This window comes from Salmo trutta, chromosome 21 (genome assembly GCF_901001165.1).
Source record: "Salmo trutta chromosome 21, fSalTru1.1, whole genome shotgun sequence".
NCBI lineage: Eukaryota > Metazoa > Chordata > Actinopteri > Salmoniformes > Salmonidae > Salmo > Salmo trutta.
The window spans coordinates 26594511-26615339 of record NC_042977.1 but is presented as its reverse complement, the minus strand read 5'-3'; the positions used below and the strand labels follow the sequence as shown (position 1 = coordinate 26615339).

The following is a 20829-nucleotide window of genomic DNA, read 5'->3' as shown; positions in this document are numbered from 1 at the left end:
CCATTTTACATTTGCGCGTGATGTTCAGAAAATGTATTTCCTCCCAAAACTTCCGGTGAATGAGCACATCAATTTACAAAAATACTCATTATAAATGTTGATAAACTTTACACCAGTTATTGAAAGAATTATAGATATACTTATCCTTAATGCAACCACTGTGTCAGATTTCAAAATAGCTTTACCGCGAAAGCACATTGTTCAATACTCTGAGTACAGAGCTCAGCCATCAAAGCAAGCTATACAGTTACCCGCCAAGTTCTGGAGTCAAAAAAAGTCAGAAATAGTATTATAAATCTTCACTTACCTTTGCTGATCTTCGTCGGAATGCACTCCCAGGACTCCCACTTCCACAAGAAATTTTTGTTTTGTTCGATAAACTCCATATTTATGTCCTCATTTTTGTTCGGGTTCAGTGGAGTTATCCAAATGCGCCATGCTCGCACATTTTGTTGAGACGAAAAGTCCAAAAAGTTATACTACAGTTTGTAGAAACATGTCAAACGATGTATAGCATCAATCTTTAGGATGTTTTTATCATACATCTTCGATAATATTCCAACCGGACAAATCCTTTGTCTTCAGAAAGGAAAAACAAAGCACCTCCCGCTGATGGCCACGCGCATGAATGATCTAATGGCACTCAGCCAGACACCTGGTTGAAATGACTGTCATTCCCTTCCAGTTCACAGTAGAAGCCTGTAACAAAATGCAAAATGACCCCTAAGTCACTGTAGTTTGAATAGGGAATTCATTGAAAAAACTACAAGCCTCAGATTTTCAACTTCCTGGTTGGATTTTTCTCAGGGTTTTGCCTGCCATATGAGTTCTGTTATACTCACAGACATCATTCAAACAGTTTTAGAAACTTCAGAGTGTTTTCTATCCACACCTACTAATAATATGCATATCCTACCTTCTGGGTCTGGGTAGCAAGCAGTTTACTACGGGCACACTTTTCATCCGGACATCAAAATACTGCCCCCTACCCTAGAGAGGTTTTAATGATGAGCTTGATGATGACAGAGGTGAGTGCTATGGGGCCATAGTCATATTGTTCAGTTACCTTTGCTTTCTTGGGTACAGGAACAATGGTGGCCATCTTGAAGCATGTGTGGACAGCAGACTGGGATAGGGAGAGATTGAATATGTCTGTAAACACACCAGCCAACTGGTCTGTACATGCTCCGAGGACGTGGCTAGGGAAGACGTCTGGGCCGGCAGCCTTGCGAGGGTTAACACGTTTAAATGTTTTACTCATGTCGGCCACGGAGAGTCCACAGTCCTTGCTAGTGGGCTGCGTCGGTGCCACTGTGTTTTCCTCAAAGCGGGCGAAGGTGTTTAGCTTGTCCGGAAGCTTGACGTCTGTCTTGGCTATGTGGCTGGTTGTCCTTTTGTAGTCCGTGATTGTCTGTAGAGCCTGCCACATATGTCTCGTGTCCGAGCCGTTGAATTGCGACTCCACCTAGTCTCTATTCTGACGTTTTGCCTGTTTGATTGCCTTGCGGAGTGAATAAATATACTATTTGTATTCTGCCATTTTCCCAGTCACCTTGCCATGGTTAAATGCGGTGGTTCGCGCTTTCAGTTCCATGCGAATGCTGCCATCTATCCACGGTTTCTGGTTAGGGTAGGTTTTAATAGTCACAGAGGGTGCGACATCTCCTATACATTTCCTGATGAACTCAGTCACCGTTTCAGTGTATTCGTTTAAATTATTTTCGCAAGTTACCAGGAACAGTGTAGTGTATAAACTGTATTCTAGTCTATTCTACTGTATCTTAGTCTATGCCGCTCTGACATTGCTTGTCCATACATTTATATATTCTTCATTTCATTCCTTTACTTAGATTTGTGTGTTTTGGGTATATGTTGTGAAATTCTTAGATATTACTGCACTGTCGGAGCTAGAAACATAAGCATTTCGCTACACCCGCAATAACATCTGCTAAACGTGTATGTGACCAATATAATTTGATTTGGACACACAGGTTGAAATATCACAACATACTCTGAACCAACTATATTAATTTGGGGACACGTCGAAAAGCATTAAACATGTATGGCAATTTAGCTAGCTAGCTTGCTGTTGCTAGCTAATTTGTCCTGGGATAGAAACATTGGGTTGTTATTTTACCTGAAATGCACAAGGTCCTCTACTCTGAGAATTAATCTACAGATAAAAGAGTAAACTGAGTTTGTTTCTTGTAATCTCTCCTCCTTCAGGCTTCTTCTACCTCTTTGGACTTTATATGGCAGTTGGCAAGCAACTTTAAGGTGCATTACCACCACCAACTGGCCTGGAGTGTGGACCTCAGTTCATCTTTCAATCACCCACGTGGGTATATGCTCCTAAAAACCAATGAAGATATGGGAGAGGCGGGACTTAGAACCACGTTCTATTTTAGCACCTGGCTACGCTGACGCTCGTTGATGTGCGTGAGAAGAATGGGTGCAATGATTGAATGACATGTACTGTATGTGTACATTTATTTTGCAACGCTCGCGCAGGCGACTCAAGCGGTGTGGTCTGCATGTTAGCTGTCCATGACTGTATATCATTTTTTTAACTTAAATGGGCCTCCTTTGACATCTTGACAGGAGCCTTTTGATGTTAATGAACTTGTGATAGACTCTTAATGTCGGAAGTCTGTATTGAAAATATTAAGCGAAGGGAAAGTGTTTAGACAGATCCATGGATGACTACCAATGCAAAATAAATTGTGCGGTAAGTTTTAATGAGACCGCAGGGGACACTTTTTCAAATACACTCCATAAGCATAAATCCTTTGTGATCATTTACAGAGTTTGTTAAGTTTGGATTTTACGGTCTGAAGCAGTGGGAATTGGTATTAATCTTTGTTTGCTTTGTATTAACGGCGATACAGTACATTGTCAAATGTTCCTTTGACTAACAACTTTGGAACTTACGATCAATACTGCTTTACTTTGTGCAGAAAGAAGTCTGACAAAAGTAAAAGAAATGGAATGAGTTGGACAACAGTATTGTGATGACTATACATTGTATACAGATATGCTGATGCCTTTTTCAAAGCATTGTTGATAAGAGTATAAAGCAATTAGGTTTATTCTTGATGTTTCATTACAGATTGTATCAACCAAAGGCAGATTCATATTTTAAGATAACGTCAACATCAACATATGGCCCTAATTCAGCCGTACCCTCACTTCCTGTCTATATGTACTGACACAGATGTTGCTGGGCTGCTACTGGTGAAGCTGCTTTGTACAGGTCAATTCTTAGGAACTGGTTACAGGCTGGAAGTTCGACCTAGAATTGACTGCGGCATCTTAATTTAAGGGCTTTTGATACTAACAGTGGTTAGTTGACATATTGACTTAATAGTAATAATAATATATAATCCATTTTAATACTTCCTTACAACCCATTCTGTCTGCACAGATGGCAAAATAGAGCATCTGGTTGGGATATGGAAAATGTTTCATTTTGTTTTCACTATTTACAAAAATAACTCAATTTGGATAATCCTATTGTAATTCAAAAAATTCCTTGCTATGAAAGTCATAGTGTAGCACTAAATGCTAGTATGTAACTGAGGCAGAGCTCCATGCTAATGAAAGATGAGGATGACATTAGATGTGGTGACCCTGGAGGGAGGAAACAGTGGCAAGTGAAGACATTCCTCAGATAAGTGGCCAGTGTTAGAACCCATGAGAGAGAGAGAGACTAAAATGGATGACAAGGGAAGGATGCTGGTCTGCCATGTTAGCAGTGTCCATGGCTTGTTGCCTGGCAGCATCCCAGAATAGTCTAGGCTACGGTCGACTTCCCCTTACCTTCAACCCAACTGACTGGGGGGGATCTAGTGACGGCCATACACGCACAGAGACTTGGATGGGAAGGATACATTTTGACAAGCTTCCATCAGCTTTTAGAAGCTGCCATCTGTGTTGCTGTCATGGCCATTATTTGATCTCTCACTACATTAGGATTATCTGGAGATTTAGGTCCTTTCTGCTAGAGGTGACGGTAGAGTCATTGTTACACACACACACACGCGCACGCAGGAATCATTAGTACATGGTCTCGCTCAGATGATTACTGAGAAGATTATGATATGACTGATATAGTTTACAAGTCTTAGCTATGTTCACAATCTGATTGAACCAGATTACTCTCTTTGTATCCAGATTTTCTACCGAGGCAAAGTACCCACTTACAGAAAGTAAGGGTTAGGAATTGTGAGAGGTATGAGAGAAACTACAATATACAGTCATATTTTGTTGAGGATCTCTACCTCAATGGCAATCTTTCACATCATGTTGTGATTTGTGAAGAACCAACATGAGAAAAGTCAAACTGATTTCAAACTGTTTCATGAAAGTTAAGCGATTAATATCATAACTGAACAGTTTCTGCATTTTATGCTATAGTGGATGATGTCCCATGTTAATGCTGACTTAACATTATCCTTTGCCTTTCAGGAGTTATGCCAGTTCCAGAACCAGCCTCTGACTCTGAGAACCCCACCATGCTGAGCCCAGTTCTAAATGCCTCTAATGGAGACGGCTCCGAGATGGAGACGACGTCAGCCATACTGGCCTCTGTCAAGGAACAGGTAAGGCCTTCCAGCTTTACTCTGTGTGTAACATACAGTGGTGACTTTCAGAGTAAGAGCAAGGTCCTCCATGCAAAACACATCATAATGAGAGCAGCATTTTAACTTTTGTTTGATTTTAGGCATCAGGAGATCGAAAGCAATATATTGTGAAAACTTAAATGAAATTTGAATGCACAATTTTGTGTGACTGTATAAAAAATGGACTAATGAATAATATACATTCAAGTAAAATTCCCCTTTAACTGATGGCAACTTAATATGAAGTATATTTTTGGTTTGGTTGATGCAGCCTTTAACAGGCAATTTCTCCACTTTTCAAAATCATTTTCATTATCTCCAGCATCATACCAGTTTTTATATAATGTGAAAAATGAGCATTTCCATGATCTGTAGTTAAAAAGATATGGAGAAAGTTCCTAAAAAATGTTTCTCTGTAACATCATAGGGTAGAATTAAAGTATGAAAAACAGTGATTTTAAAGATTCTGCAACAAGGGTATTTGCTTGCTCCTCACGCCACCCCAAATCTCATAGTGATGAAAATCACTGTTTTTAAAATGTGTAACTTTTTATGATGTCATTGGGAATAACTTTTTAACTATACATATTTTTTGGACAAAATGTAGAAAGGTGCCGTCCTCACATATGTAGACACTGGTATTGTGCTGGAGACAATGAAAATTAGGTTGAAAAGTGGTGGAATTGCTACCACCAGTCAGATGACTTTTTTCATCATCAGATCCTCTTCAGTGCCTGAAATCCATCCTTTTTAGCCCTTCTGTGTTGCTCTCTGATGACGAAGTAAACTTGTCAGTATTCTGCAGGGGTGCAGTGAGGTATAGAGACATAAGTAATTGGTGCCATATGTATTCTGTGAGTGTGTGGTGCAGAGGACAGTAAACATTGACTCTGATTAGCAGGTGAGACTATAAGGAGACTAGACTTTGTGTAGGCCCGTTTTAATATTATGCTATTCCTTTGAAATGTAGCTATCTTCGTGGCCAACGTGAGTAAGACATTTAAGCATGTTAACCCTCGCAAGACTGCATCCCTAGCCGCATCCTCAGAGCATGCACAGACCAGCTGGCTGGTGTTTACAGACATATTCAATTTCTCCCTATCCCAGTCTGCTGTCCCCACTTGCTTCAGATGTCCTTCATTGTTCCTGTACCCAAGAAAGCAAAAGTAACTGAACTAAATGACTAAATGACTATGCCCCATAGCATTCACTTCTGTCATCATGAAGTGCTTTGAGAGGCTAGTTAAGGATTATATCATCTCCTCCTTACCTGACACCCTAGACCTCAATAGATCCACAGACGATGCAATCGGCCATTGCACTGAACAGTGCCTTATCCCATCTGGACAAGAAGAATACCTATGTCAGAATGCTGTTCATTGACTATAGCTCAGCCTTTAACACCATAGTACCCTCCAAGCTCATCATTAAGCTCAGGACCCTGGATCTGAACCCCGCCCTGTGCAACTGGGTCCTGGACTTCCTGACGGGCCGCCCCCAGTTGGTGAAGGTAGGAAACAACACCTCTACTTCGCTGATCCTCAACACAGGGGCCCCACAAAGGTGCCTACTCCCTGTTCACCCATGACTGCGTGGCCAAGCACGCCTCCAACAGTAGTAGGCCTGATTACCAACAATGATGAGACAGCCTACAAGGAGGAGGTGAGGGCCCTGGCGGAGTGGTGCCAGGAAAATAAACTCTCCCTCAATGTCAACAAAACGAAGGAGCTGATCGTGGACTTAAGGAAACAGCAGAGGGAGCACGCCCCTATCCACATCGACGGGACCGCAGTAGATAAGATGGAAAGCTTCAAGTTCCTCTGTGTACACATCACTGACGATCTGAATTGTCCACCCACATAGACAGTGTGGTGAAGTCTTCAACCTCAGGAGGCTGAAGAAATTTGGCTTGGCCTCTAAGACCCTCAGAAACTTTTACAGATGCACAATTGAGAGCACCCTGTTGGGCTGTATCATCGCCCGCAACCGCAGGGCTCTTGAGCCGTGGCCTGTTCACCCCACTATCATCCAGAAGGTGAGGTCAGTACAGGTGCATCAAAGCTGGGACCGAGAGACTGAAAAACAGCTTCTATCTCAAGGCCATCAGACTGTTAAATAGCCATCACTAGCCGGCTACCACCCGGTTACTCAACCCTGCACCTTAGCGGCTGCTGCCCTATATACATAGACATGGAATCACTAGCCACTTTAATAATGGAACACTAGTCACTTTAATAATGTTTACATACTGCTTTGCTCATCTCATATGCATATACTGTATTCTATTCTACTGTATTTTAGTCAATGCCACTCCTACATTGCTCGTCCTAATATTTATATATTTCTTTATTCCATTATTTTACTTTTAGATTTGTGTGTATTGTTGTGAATTGTTAGATATTACTGCACTGTTGGAGCTAGGAACACAAGCATTTCGCTACACTCGCATTAACATCTACAACATGTTTGATTTGATTTTATCTCTCACAAGAATATCTCTGTAATAATATAGTAACTAATAAAGTAAGTCATTCACTAGTACGGAACATGGAGAAACTTGGCCTTGAAAATAAATTCTGCACATTGTCATTGTATACATGCTTGCGGTGTAAAACTATGTTCAGTTGTATAAGAGATTGTAATCAATATAATATATTTGGCTTGTAGTTACATTATGGAAGTATCCTACTATTTATTTATATCACATGCAGCCATTTTAGAGTAGAACCAAGACTATGTGTGTAGATGGGAAATGAACCATGACAATCCCCTGCATCATGACAGTGGTTACACTGACACTCCTCCTGCTTTTAAGAAAAAGCGAGAAAAGGACAAGCTGTGGAATGGTAAAGTGGGCCACTGCAACGCATCGCACAGACCCATGGGGCTGCTCTGGGACACACTAATGGCCCAAACAGGAGGGTAAAAATAAAAGCCTACAGGTGTGTGTGTGTGTGTGTGTGTGTGTGTGTGTGTGTGTGTGTGTGTGTGTGTGTGTGTGTATAGACCTCCACAAGCTTGCATTCATTCAATCCGGTGCACCTCAGTCACGGCTGGCTCTTTGTTTTTTTCTTCTGTTGACAGCATTGGGATAGTTATTTGAATACAAATAAAAGGCAGACGTTTTCGTTGTTGATGCTTTTCAGGGTATTTGTCTACTTCCTGTGCATTGTGGAGCAACGAGAGGAGGGAGGTCAAGCGTGAGCAACCACACATAACCCACTGGGTCAACATTAGAAAAGCTCTACAAATTTTAGGAATATGCATTAACAGTCAAAAGTTTTAGAATACCTTCTCATTCAAGGGTTTTTCTTCTTTCTTTATTTGTACTGTTTTCTACATTGTAGAATAATAGTGAAGACGTCAAGACACATATGGAATTATGTAGTAACCACAAAAGTGTTAAACAAATCAAAACAGTATTTTATATTTCAGTTTCTTCAAATAGCCACCCTTTGCCTTGATGACAGCTTTGCACACTCTTGGCATTCTCTCAACCAACTTCACCTGGTATGCTTTTCCAACAGTCTTGAAGAGTTCCCAACTATGCTGAACACTTGTTGGCTGCTTTTCCTTCACTCTGCGGTCCGACTCATCCCAAACCATCTCAATTGGGTTGAGGTCAGGGTATTGTGGAGGGAAGGTCATCTGATGTAGCACTCCATCACTCTCCTTGGTAAAATAGCCCATACACAGCCTGGAGGTGTATTGGGTCATTGTCCTGTTGAAAAACAAATGATAGTCCCACTAAGCCCAAACCAGATGGGATGGCGTATCACTGCAGAATGCTGTGCTAGCCATGCTGGTTAAGTGTGCCTTGAATTCTAAATAAATCTCAGACAGTGTCACCAGCAAAGGACCCTCACACTATCACACCTCCTCCTCCATGCTTTACGGGAGGAAATACAAATGCGGAGATCATCCATTCACCCACACCACGTCTCACAAAGACACGGCGGTTGGAACCAAAAATCTCCAATTTGGACTCCAGACCAAAGGACAAATTTCCACCGGTCTAATGTCCATTGCTCGTGTTTCTTGGACCAAGCAAGTCTCTTCTTCTTATTGGTGCCTATTTAGTAGTGGTTTCTTTGCAGCAATTCGACCATGAAGGCCTGATTCACACGGTCTCCTCTGAACAGTTGATGTTGAGAAGTGTCTGTTACTTGAACTCTGTGAAGCATTTATTTGGGCTGCAATTTCTGAGGCTAGTACTCTAATGAACTTATCCTCTGCAGCAGAGGTAACTCTGGGTCTTCCTTTCCTGTGGCGGTCCTCATGAGAGCCAGTTTCATCATAGCGCTTGATGGTTTTTGCGACTGCACTTGAAGAAATGTTCAAAGTTATTGAAATGTTCCAAATTGACTGACCTTCATGTCTTAAAGTAATGATGGACTGTCGTTTCTCTTTGCTTATTTTAGCTGTTCTTGCCATAATATGGACTTGGTCTTTTACCAAATAGGGCTATCTTCTGTATACCCACCCTACCTTGTCACAACACAAGTGACTGGCTCAAACGCATTAAGAAGGAAAGAAATTCCACAAATTAACTTTTAAGAAGGCACACCTGTTAATCGAAATACATTCCAGGTGACTACCTCACGAAGCTGGATGAGAGAATGCCAAGAGTGCGCAAAGCTGTAAACAACGCAAAGTGTGGCTTTTTGAAGAATCTCAAATCTAAAACATATTTATTTATACTTTTTTGATTACTACATGATGCCATATGTGTTATTTCATAGTTTTGATGTCTTCACTGTTATTCTACAATGTAGAAAATAGTACAAATAAAGAAAAACCCTTGAATGTGTAGGTGTTCTAAAACTTTTGATCGGTAGTGTATGTATTTTCATGTCTTCTTCCATTGTTAGTATTGTCATTTTTCACATTTCATGTTTGATGTTAGATATGTTTGTTTATCTTACAATATACTGTACCGTCAAATGTGTAACAGTGAAAGGCAGCGTTAATGGTCAATGGTTTCTTACATCCACACCAGTAAATGGCAAACAGCATCAGTTTAGCCCTACAATGGATTTGCCAGGACAAATAACCACTACATTTTTCAGTCATAGGGTCAGTTGGCTTTGGACATCAACAATAAGGGGGCTTGATGAGTGTGTTGGTGGAAAGGGTTTATTGGCATTGGGTTGAGGTGAAACTTCGAATTGAACTTACCGGTCTTTAAATTACTATAACCTTGGGGTGGTTCTAGTACTGTATGGTGTGACTTTGTTTTCGGTCCCCAAGGATATTTAGATTAACTATGTTCCACCATGCTTGGTTATTATTGAGCCTCATTTAGATCTGCCAGTGACCATGGTTTGAAGTAGTGCCGTAAATGCCAACGTGTGATGCCTCATTTTGTCCTCACACAATGGAGGCTCTAAAATCAGGAATCAAATCAGCAGCAGGCAACAGGGTGAGCAAATGAAACCAGCCAGAGCCATTAGTAGCTTATACGTGAGGGCAAGATGGGAATGCAAATCAGTGCCATCTTATTCAGAGCGCTGGCATATCAAACATCTAGCACTCATTTCTACAGCAATGTGAGGACTGCATTTAGCTAGAATATTCACACGTGTTATTTCGTTTGGGGAGAGAATGCTAATCTGTTCTTTTAATCGTGGTCACCTCTTAAGACTTAATGGATGTTTAAACAAATCGGTTTTGCTGAAGTGATGTCATTTCAGCAGCCTGAAATAATTAATGTGAATTTTTAAGTCTTGTGAAATAGTCACTCTAATTTGTAACATTCTAGAATATGGGCTGCTTTGCTGATAGAGGACAGGACCTATTATAATGAATAGGGCGTTTTCGATTAAAGCTATAGAGACTGAATAGTATCTGTGAAAAAAGGGTCAGTTAATTTGAAAACCTAATGTTGTTACTCTATTGTTATTATATCATCAGTAAATTACATTGAGTAGTTTCTTCATCAATCCCCTCCCCCAACTTTGTCCATATCATAATTATGTGCATAATAGCATTTAGCGTATCAATCAAATTCAGGATCTTACAGTGCTGCTCTTTACAAGTCCTGTCGAACAAAAGGTTCAATACGGAGACTGTCACTCATGATTTAACTGTGAGTGAATGTCGAGCCCAGATAGTGAAGATGTATATGAGGATCAGGCAGGACAGGGTCAATATTAGGAATAACACATCGTATCATCTAATGCTCATCATGAAATAAACTGAAGTTGATGATTGGTGTCATGACTGGCTAGCTACATTAAATCAGGGTGATAAATTCTCGATCCCTCAGTTATAGTTAATTGTGTTCAGTGTTGAATTATACAATACATTCGTCAATTAGGCTATTTGTTAGTGTTGGTCCTTGTGTCTCATTTGTAATATTATAAAGCTGAATTGTTTGCCAGCATTAACCAATTAACAATACATCTGACACGATCATGTCTGATACTGTGTGTACAGAGTTTATAATTCCATAGTACTGTATTATTATAAGAAGGGATTTCAAAATGGATCCAATATTTATTCAGTAAGAGAGGTTTTTTGGGGAATAAGGCAGGGATTTGGAGTTCTCATTTCTTTACAAGTCCTTTGTTTCAGACTGCTAAGTGTTGGCATATAGGACAGGGTTTTTTTTGTCAGTTGACTCAAGGGGGAAAAACTTGGAAAATTGGCTTTGCATCTGGCTTGAATGAGGGAATCAGACAACCATGGCAGAGAGGTAGAAGTGCAGTTTGAGTGGCTTAGAGGCATACAGTTGCTCTAACAAATGTGAATGAGGCATTAGACAGATCAATCTGAAATCCAGCACTGTGTTACTCAGCTGAGGAGTGGGAAGACAGTCAGCAGTAGTGCTGAGCTCTCAGTCAACCCAGGAAAAGCTTTGAAATGTTGTCTCAATGGGAGTATTTAAGCCAAGGATTTTAAAGCCCATAGGTTCTCTACTCAAGTTCAGCCAATACTATTATCCTAGGCGTAATAGGCTACCTTGTATCTCAATGTTTAATGTTTTGAGTTAGTTCAATGTTATTTGGTAGGAGACCCCTAGCTTCATATGAATGTGGTATATTTTGTGTAGGCCTGTGTACCTATACTGAAAGTTCTATCCCTTTTTTTATCTTCTCCAGCCAACGTTCCCTGCACAGTCTTATTCTGTTACAGGGTGTTCCTTGTCTTTGGTTTTGTACTGATTAAGTTCACCTCTGGGTTTTTAGGAATCAGATGAAACCCCCAAAAGAATGTGTGAGGCATACCCAGGATGACATTTTGTAATCAAATTGTCTCCTCTGAAGAAGTTAAATGTCAGTCTTGGCACCACAGGGCACAATTAGGCATGTCTACTCGAGGACCATAGCTACTATAGTTTCCTGAAGCTGCAGAATTCCATCTTCTGTCCCCTAGTCATTTATTCTACTAATAGATTTAATGGTGTTTTCAGGGACGTACTGTTTGTATGCTATTGGGCATACCCCCCCCCCCCCCACCTCTCTCTCTCTCTCTCTCTCTCTCTCTCTCTCGGTAATGGGCTGGAAGTATACTTGATTCTCTTGTAATGCAATTATCATGCAAGCTGCCTTTTTAAACTAGTTAATTGTAGTATTTAGTGGGTATTTCTTCAGTTTTGCCACACACACATTTGAATTCAGGGTATTCTACACTGTTCCACAGTATGTATACGGAACTATCCTGCCAACCAATTTAGCTATGTCTTTCAGCTCCAGCAGACACATGTCTGGTGTCTTGTTAAGCTTTGGGTATTCAAATTCTGAACATGTTTTTGAATTGGTATACTGACCCAATGATGATTTGAATAAAGGGATGGTTTGGGAGGAGATAGCTTTGTTTATTCACTCTAGAGGCACTCTCAGCTGCTATTCACTCTCAGCTGCCCTCAGCTCTATCAGTTTTCATTTCAACAAAATTACTTTTCATTCAGTCATTTTCTCAATCATACCCAAATGTTTATTTTCTCAGGCCTATTGTTACAGTTGTTAGTGACAGTTGCAAGTTGAGATGCATTATTGTAGGGGTACCAGTATTTTTACTGGTAACTTAGCTTAGTTACTGACCGAGTCATTTACGCATGTATAGACTGACTACCTCATTATCTTATGACTGTCTTTCTTGGGTCCCCTGAAATACTTTCTTCACTACAATGCATCATACACGATATAAATATGCAGAGTTTATGGTGTGAGTGACAGGAAGTAAATAGTGACTTCCCAAGCCACTGTGGCCCTCTCTTCCTGTCTCCTTGCCTTTTTTACAGAGCTATATTTAAAGAGTGACTGTATTGTGTATTACCTAAGTTCTCAGCGAGGCACAGCAGTCACTGTGTATCCCTGGAGAGCACAATGCAAAACTATGGCCAGAAGAGAGGGAGAGGAGACATTTCTGCTGGCTCAACCCCACAATACTTACAATCCTTCCAGTCTTTGTAGCTTTTCCGTCCCCCCACTCCATTGCTCCCCTCACCACCTCCACCCAGCTACCCCCTCTCTGCTTTTTCAGTGGGGGGTGCAGATGGTGTTGAGGAGAGGAGCAGTCAAAAGAGTGATTGGAAAGCGGCAGGATTTGGCAGGCAGACTGGTGGGAGGGTCCTTTTGTGATGCAATGTTGCATAAGTAATGCCAAAGGGGTTCTAAATTATCTGTTGCCATGGAGACCTTTGTGCCTAACTGAACTCCTATTCTTTACTGCTTGGAGGCAGTCACTACTGGGCTTGCAGGTTTCTAATGACGGTTTCTCAATAAGGACAGATGAACTTCTAGACATGTTGTGGATGGGGCAAAAAGTGGGATTTCTGTGCGTTTGTCACTTTCAATGAAGTATGGTCCATGTGAAGGTATGGCTTTGTTAACTTTCATTCTGATACTCTGTCAGTGGTAACAGGTGTTTTCTTGTTATGCTACATTTGGAGGGAATATTGTGGGTCAGTGGTTTTGTTGTTTGCAGCCCTGATTGAATTCCGTCAGGTAGCTAGTTTGCTCCCACATAAACTAAAACAAGCACTTCAACTTTGTTGGTCCTTTGTTCTTCGTTCTTCTATCCCAACTGCATCTTCTCAGAACAAAGTTTATTTGTGCTGAAAAAACATGAAGTTGAGTTATTTATAAGTTATGCAAAATATGTATTTTGGAAGATCTAGATAACTAAGACAGACAATATCAACAGTTTACAGTTGCTTGCATGTACAAAGTTATGTAAATGAAACTATTATACCAAGGGAAGTACATTTGAATGCAAGTCTACTGACTCATGTACTGTGATAGTATACAAGTAGCTCAAAGTCTGTTTAAAAACAGTTGTATATGGATCTTTCTTCATCGAGTTTAATGGGATATTTCTGTGGACCTCGATCCTCTGGGCTTTTGCCCAAAATAAAAGGTGATACATTTTGTAGCAGTCTTTAGTTTAACTGCTCCAGGGAGAGTGTTTGACCTTGTGGGCACTGGACTAATTTCAGCCTTGTCACAGAAAAAGTGGACAGTTTGTATTGACTGGAGTTGCCTGAGGCTCATTGCTCAGATGGGATGTTCTCAGTAATTATTCTTAAGAGGTGCTTGGGGATTTTGTTGTCTTAGCCCAGGCATGTTTGTCACTTCATTTCATACAACACGGTATATCTATTCTAACAGTTACTGATTTGGGGTATGGTTTGGCAAGTGTAGTTTCTTAATCATTAGCTCTTTACCTAAAACGTGCTTTACTAAATTAATCATTACTTAAAATGTGCATTAGTAGACATACTGTAAATTGAACTTTGGTGTAAATCTACCAATTGCATCAACACAAGCTACTAGTATTAATTTCCAACTGTGAATGTATATGATTTAGTTTACATTTTTGGTAGCACTTCATAATAACCCCACATAACAAAGCATTTATAATGTTTTAGTAAATATTTCATTAATAATGTATTAATCATTACTCCATTCATAAGATGTTTAATATAGGTCCTTATAAACCATTTACTAATAATTAGTTAATTATTTTTATGTGGCCTTGTCTAAAGTGTGGGAAATGTATACTTTGTAAATGTTTTGTGACCAGTGTAATTTCTCACAAAAAGATGGACATGCCATTGGCAGACATTCCAGCAGTACTTAATTCTCCTTAAGGTCTCAAAATAGCCTAGAACATATCAATGGTTAAAGAATAAGCACACAACGCATGATGTTAAAGGAAATACATTGAGTGTACAAAATATTAGGAACACCGTTGAGGCATGGACTCTACAAGGTGTCGGAAGCGTTCCACAGGGATGCTGTCCCATGTTGACTCCAATGCTTCCTACAGTTGTGTCAAGTTGGCCGGATGTCCTTTGGGTGGTGGACCATTCTTGATACACACGGGAAACTATTGAGCGTGAAAAACCCAGCAGCGTTGCAGTTCTTGACACACTCAAACCGGTGCGCCTCGCACCTACTACCATATCCTGTTCAAAGGTACTTAAATATTTTGTCTTGCCCATGTACCCTCTGAATGGTACACATACACAATCCATGTCTTGAGGCTTAAAATGATTTTACCCGTCTCCTTCCCTTCATCTACACTGATTAAAGTGGATTTAACAGGTGACATCAATAAGGGATCATAGCTTTCACCTGGATTATCAAGATGGCGCCGGAGGTTAGGGCTGCTGTCTTATCGGCTTTTAACCAACCATGCTGTTTAGTTTTTTTCCCGTTTGTAACGTTTTGTACATAATGTTGCTGCTACCGTCTCTTATGACCAAAAAGAGTTTCTGAACATCAGAACTGGGATTACTGACCTCAGATTGGACGAGGAGTTCTTCTTCAATGAGTCGGACGCGAGGGATATACTATGGACACCAGACCAGGCCCAAATCCCCGTGATTCGCTGGAAAAGGAAACATAGGTTTTGCGGAAAGAGATCAGGATGCCTTGTGAGGATCAGGCGACAAGTGGCTAATCTGCCCTTGCCTTCCATTCTGCTAGCTAACTTTCAATCGCTGGAAAATAAATGGGACGAACTGAAAGCACGTATATCCTACCAACGGGACATTAAAAACTGTAATATCTTTTGTTTCACTGAGTCGTGGCTGAACGACGACATTAAGAACATACAGCTGGAGGCTTATACACTCTATCGGCAGGACAGAACAGCAGCCTCTGGTAAGACACGGGGCGGGGGCCTATGCATATTTATAAACAATAGCTGGTGCACGATATCTAAGCACGTCTCAGGGTTTTGCTCGCCTGAGGATGAGTATCTCATGATAAGCTGTAGATCACACTATCTATCTAGAGTTTTCATCTGTATTTTTCATAGCTGTCAAGATACCACAACAGACCGAGGCTGAAACTAAAACCGCACTCAATGAGCTGTAGTCCGCCATAAGCAAACAGGAAAAGGCTCATCCAGAGGCGGCGCTCCTAGTGGCCGGGGACTTTAATGCAGGGAAACTTAAATCAGTTTTACCTCATTTCTATTAGCATGTTAAATGTGCAACCAGAGTGTTAACAGTTGTAGACCACCTTTACTCCACACACAGAGACGCGTACAAAGCTCTCCCTTGCCCTCCATTTGGCAAATCTCACCATGACTCTATCCTCCTGATTCCTGCTTACAAGCAAACATCAAAGCAGGAAGCACCAGTGACTCTGTCTATAAAAAACTGGTCAGATGAAGAAGATGCTAAGCTACAGGACTGTTTTGCTAGCACAGACTGGAATATGTTCCTTGTTTCTTCCGATGGCATTGAGGAGTACACCACATCAGTCACTGGCTTTATCAATAAGTGTATCGAGGACGTCGTCCCCACAGTGACTGTACCTACATACCCCAACCAGAAGCCATGGATTACAGGCAACATTCGCACCGAGCTAAAGGGTAGAGCTGCCGCTTTCAAGGAGTGGGACTCTAAATAACTTCTATGCTTTGAGGCAAGTAACACTGAAACATGCATGAGACATCACCTGTTCCGGACGATTGTGTGATCACGCTCTCCGCAGTCGATGTGAGTAAGACCTTTTAACAGGTCAATATTCACAAGGCCGCTGGGCCAGACGGATTAACAGGATGTGTACTCCGAGCATGCGCTGACCAACTGGCAAGTGAATTCACTGACATTTTCAACCTCTCCCTGTCTGAGTCTGTAATACCAACATGTTTCAAGCAGACCACCATAGTCCCTGTGCCTAAGAACACTAAGGTAACCTGCCTAAATGACTATCGACCCATAGCACTCACGTCTGTAGCCATGAAGTGCTTTGAAAGACTGGTCATGGCTCACATCAACACAATTATCCCAGAAACCCACTCCAATTTACATACCGCCCTAACAGATCCACAGATGATGCAATTTCTATTGCACTCCACACTGCCCTTTCCCACCTGGACAAAAGGAACACTTTTGTGAGAATGCTATTCATTGACTACAGCTCAGTGTTCAACACCATAGTGCCCTCAAAGGTCATCACTAAGCTAAAGACCCTGGGACTAAACACCTCCCTCTGCAACTGGATCCCGGACTTCCTGGTGGTTCGCCACCAGGTGTTAAGGGTAGGTAACTACACATCCGCCACGCTGATCCTCAACACGGGGGCCCCTCAGGGATGCATGCTCAGTCCCCTCCTGTACTCCCTGTTCACTTATGACTGCACAGCCAGGCATGACTCCAACACCATCATTAAGTTGATCAGTGGTAGGCCTGATCACCTACAAAGATGAGACAGCCTATAGGGAGGAGGTCAGAGATCTGACCGTGTGGTGCCAGGACAACAACCTCTCCCTCAACATGATCAAGACAAAGGAGATGATTGTTGACTACAGGAAAAGGACAACTGAGCACACCCCCATTCTCATCGACGGGGCTGTAGTGGAGTAGGTTGAGAGCTTCAAGTTCCTTGGCGTCCACATCACCAACAAACTAACATGGTCCAAGCACACCAAGACAGTCGTGAAGAGGGCACGACAAAACCTATTCCCCCTCAGGAGACTGAAAAGATTTGGCATGGGTCCTCAGATCATCAAAAGGTTTTATAGCTGCACCATCGAGAGCATCCTGACGGGTTGCATCACTGCCTGGTATGGCAACTGCTCGGCCTCCGACCGCAAGGCACTACAGATGGTACTGCATACGGCCCAGTACATCACCGGGGCCAAGCTTCTTGCCATCCAGGACCTCTATACCAAGCGGTGTCAGAGAAAGGCCCTAAAAATTGTCAAGGACTCCAGCCACCCTAGTCATAGACTGTTCTCTCTGCTACCACAGGGCAAGCGGTACTGAAAGTGGTACCGGAGCGCCAAGTCTGGTCCAAGAGGCTTCTAAACAGCTTCTACCCTCAAGCCATAAGACTCCTGAACAACTAATCAAATGGCTACCCAGACTATTTTCAAATGGCTACCCCCCCCCCCCCCCCCCCCCCCCCGCTGCTGCTACTCTCTGTCATTATCTATGCATAGCCACTTTAATAACTGTAATAATAATTGAATAATAATAACTACCTACATGTACATAATTACCTCAATTACCATGACACCGGTGCCCCCCGCACATTGACACATTGACTCTGTACCGGTACCCCCTGTATATAGCCCCACTGTTGTTATTTACTGCTGCTCTTTAATTATTTGTTATTCTTAACTCTTACTTTTTTAAGGATTTTCTTAAAACTGCATTGTTGGTTAAGGGCTTGTAAGTAAGCATTTCACTGTAAGGTTTACACCTGTTGTATTCGGTGCATGTGACAAATAAAATTTGATTTGATTTTGATTCATCTGGTCAGTCTATGTCATGGAAATAGCAGGTGTTCCTAATGTTTTGTGCACTCATTGTATATCACATTTAAATTGTATAAAACATTTTCAACCTTGCAATTGCGTATAACCTTTATGTTTAACCTTTAAATGTTTCCTGTGCTTCAGTCTTTTAAGCACAGACTATTTTCACACATGGTTTGTTTGGCGGCACCTTTACTGGGGTAGTAACTCAAAAATAATGGGATGTATTCAGATATGTGTTTCCTTACCTCGTAAGCAGTGGTCTTTGGCTGTTTTCTTTTGCGAGGGTGGAGACTTTGCAAACCGGAACTCCCAATTTCTAACATGTATGGCCCAGAACTTAATCATGCAGCTGACCAAATTATGCAAGATTTTAATTCTGGGTTATCCAAGATTAGACTGCTCTAAGGAGTGACTGCAATCCACACTTTGGTTTTTGTAGAAAAGTCACTGCCAAGAAACGCTTATGTTAGCATTTTCTGACTAAAAACGTTATTTTACTCAGCATAGAGTGTGTCTGAAGTTACACATCACACTATTACAACAGACTGTTTTTGTCAATATATTTTCTTAAACATCCTCTGTATTGTGTGCTTATTGTTTAACCATTGATATGTTCTCGGCCATTTTGAGGCATCAGGTACTGCTGCAATGTCTACCAATGGCATGTCCATCTTTTTGTGAGAAATTACACCTGTCACTCAAAACATTAATAAAGTATTTATAAATTATATATAGCCCACACTTTAGATGAGGCCAAGTAAAAAGACTTAACTAATGATTAATAAATGATTTTATGGATGATCTTATGAATCATTATGAAATACTTTAAAAGTTGTTTATAAATGTATGAATAACTAGGTTACTAACATTTACAGATGTTGGAGTAATGATTAATAAATTATGAATAAACTGTTTACTAAGCCATTATAAATACTTTATTACGTGAAGTTATTATAAAGTGCTACCCAAGTTACAAAGTGTATTTGCTACGTGCACAGAATACAATAGGTGTAAAACTGTACAGTGAAATTCTTATCTTGAGAGCTCTTTCCAACAATTGTATTTTTATTTTATTTTACATTTATTTAACTAGGCCAGTCAGTTAAGAACAAATTCTTATTTTCAATGACGGCCGAGGAACAGTGGGTTAACTGCCTTGTTCAGGGGCAGAATGACAGATTTTTACCATGTCAGCTCGGGGATTGGATCTTGCAAACTTTCCCTTACTAGTCAAACGCTTTAACCACTAGGCTACAATGCGGTGATAATAATATAGATAATAATAGAAACTAGAATGAAAAGTACAATTAAAACCAACAAAATAACTAAGATGTGAGTTAGAAACATGAGAATTCAAGTATATAAAGGTTAGTGCCCGTACCGTATTCAATGTGCAGAGGTACTGATGTGGTTGAGATGGGTTTATACATACAAAGTGACTGGTAGTAGAATATATATGTTAACAGGGCTGAAAAGTGACTTGTAGTAGAATATATATGTTAACAGGGCTGAAAAGTGACTGGTAGTAGAATATATATGTTAACAGGGCTGAAAAGTGACTGGTAGTAGGATATATATGTTAACAGGGCTGAAAAGTGACTGGTAGTAGAATATATATGTTAACAGGGCTGAAAAGTGACTTGTAGTAGAATATATATGTTAACAGGGCTGAAAAGTGACTGGTAGTAGAATATATATGTTAACAGGGCTGAAAAGTGACTGGTAGTAGGATATATATGTTAACAGGGCTGAAAAGTGACTGGTAGTAGGATATATATGTTAACAGGGCTGAAAAGTGACTGGTAGTAGAATATATATGTTAACAGGGCTGAAAAGTGACTTGTAGTAGAATATATATGTTAACAGGGCTGAAAAGTGACTGGTAGTAGAATATATATGTTAACAGGGCTGAAAAGTGACTGGTAGTAGGATATATATGTTAACAGGGCTGAAAAGTGACTGGTAGTAGGATATATATGTTAACAGGGCTGAAAAGTGACTGATAGTAGGATATATATGTTAACAGGGCTGAAAAGTGACTGGTAGTAGGATATATATGTTAACAGGGCTGAAAAGTGACTGGTAGTAGGATATATATGTTAACAGGGCTGAAAAGTGACTGGTAGTAGGATATATATGTTAACAGGGCTGAAAAGTGACTGGTAGTAGAATATATATGTTAACAGGGCTGAAAAGTGACTTGTAGTAGAATATATATGTTAACAGGGCTGAAAAGTGACTGGTAGTAGAATATATATGTTAACAGGACTGAAAAGTGACTGGTAGTAGGATATATATGTTAACAGGGCTGAAAAGTGACTGGTAGTAGGATATATATGTTAACAGGGCTGAAAAGTGACTGGTAGTAGGATATAAATGTTAACAGGGCTGAAAAGTGACTGGTAGTAGGATATATATGTTAACAGGGCTGAAAAGTGACTGGTAGTAGGATATATATGTTAACAGGGCTGAAAAGTGA

The 20829-nt window shown here is 40.7% G+C and overlaps 1 protein-coding gene across 3 annotated transcripts in view; it reads left to right on the top strand.

Annotated features, from left to right (window-relative positions):
- The window catches only part of LOC115157060 (catenin delta-2), a 160159-nt gene that overhangs the window by 38699 nt on the left and 100631 nt on the right, over positions 1–20829 (top strand). For 2 of the 3 annotated variants that reach the window (XM_029704954.1, XM_029704953.1), the window contains one exon: positions 4468–4601. In XM_029704954.1, the coding sequence (XP_029560814.1) occupies positions 4473–4601 (129 nt within the window). In that variant the 5' untranslated portion in view covers positions 4468–4472. Of the gene's footprint in view, positions 1–4467; positions 4602–13045; positions 13444–20829 lie in introns of those variants that run through there. The other variant, XM_029704955.1, reaches the window with a different exon arrangement.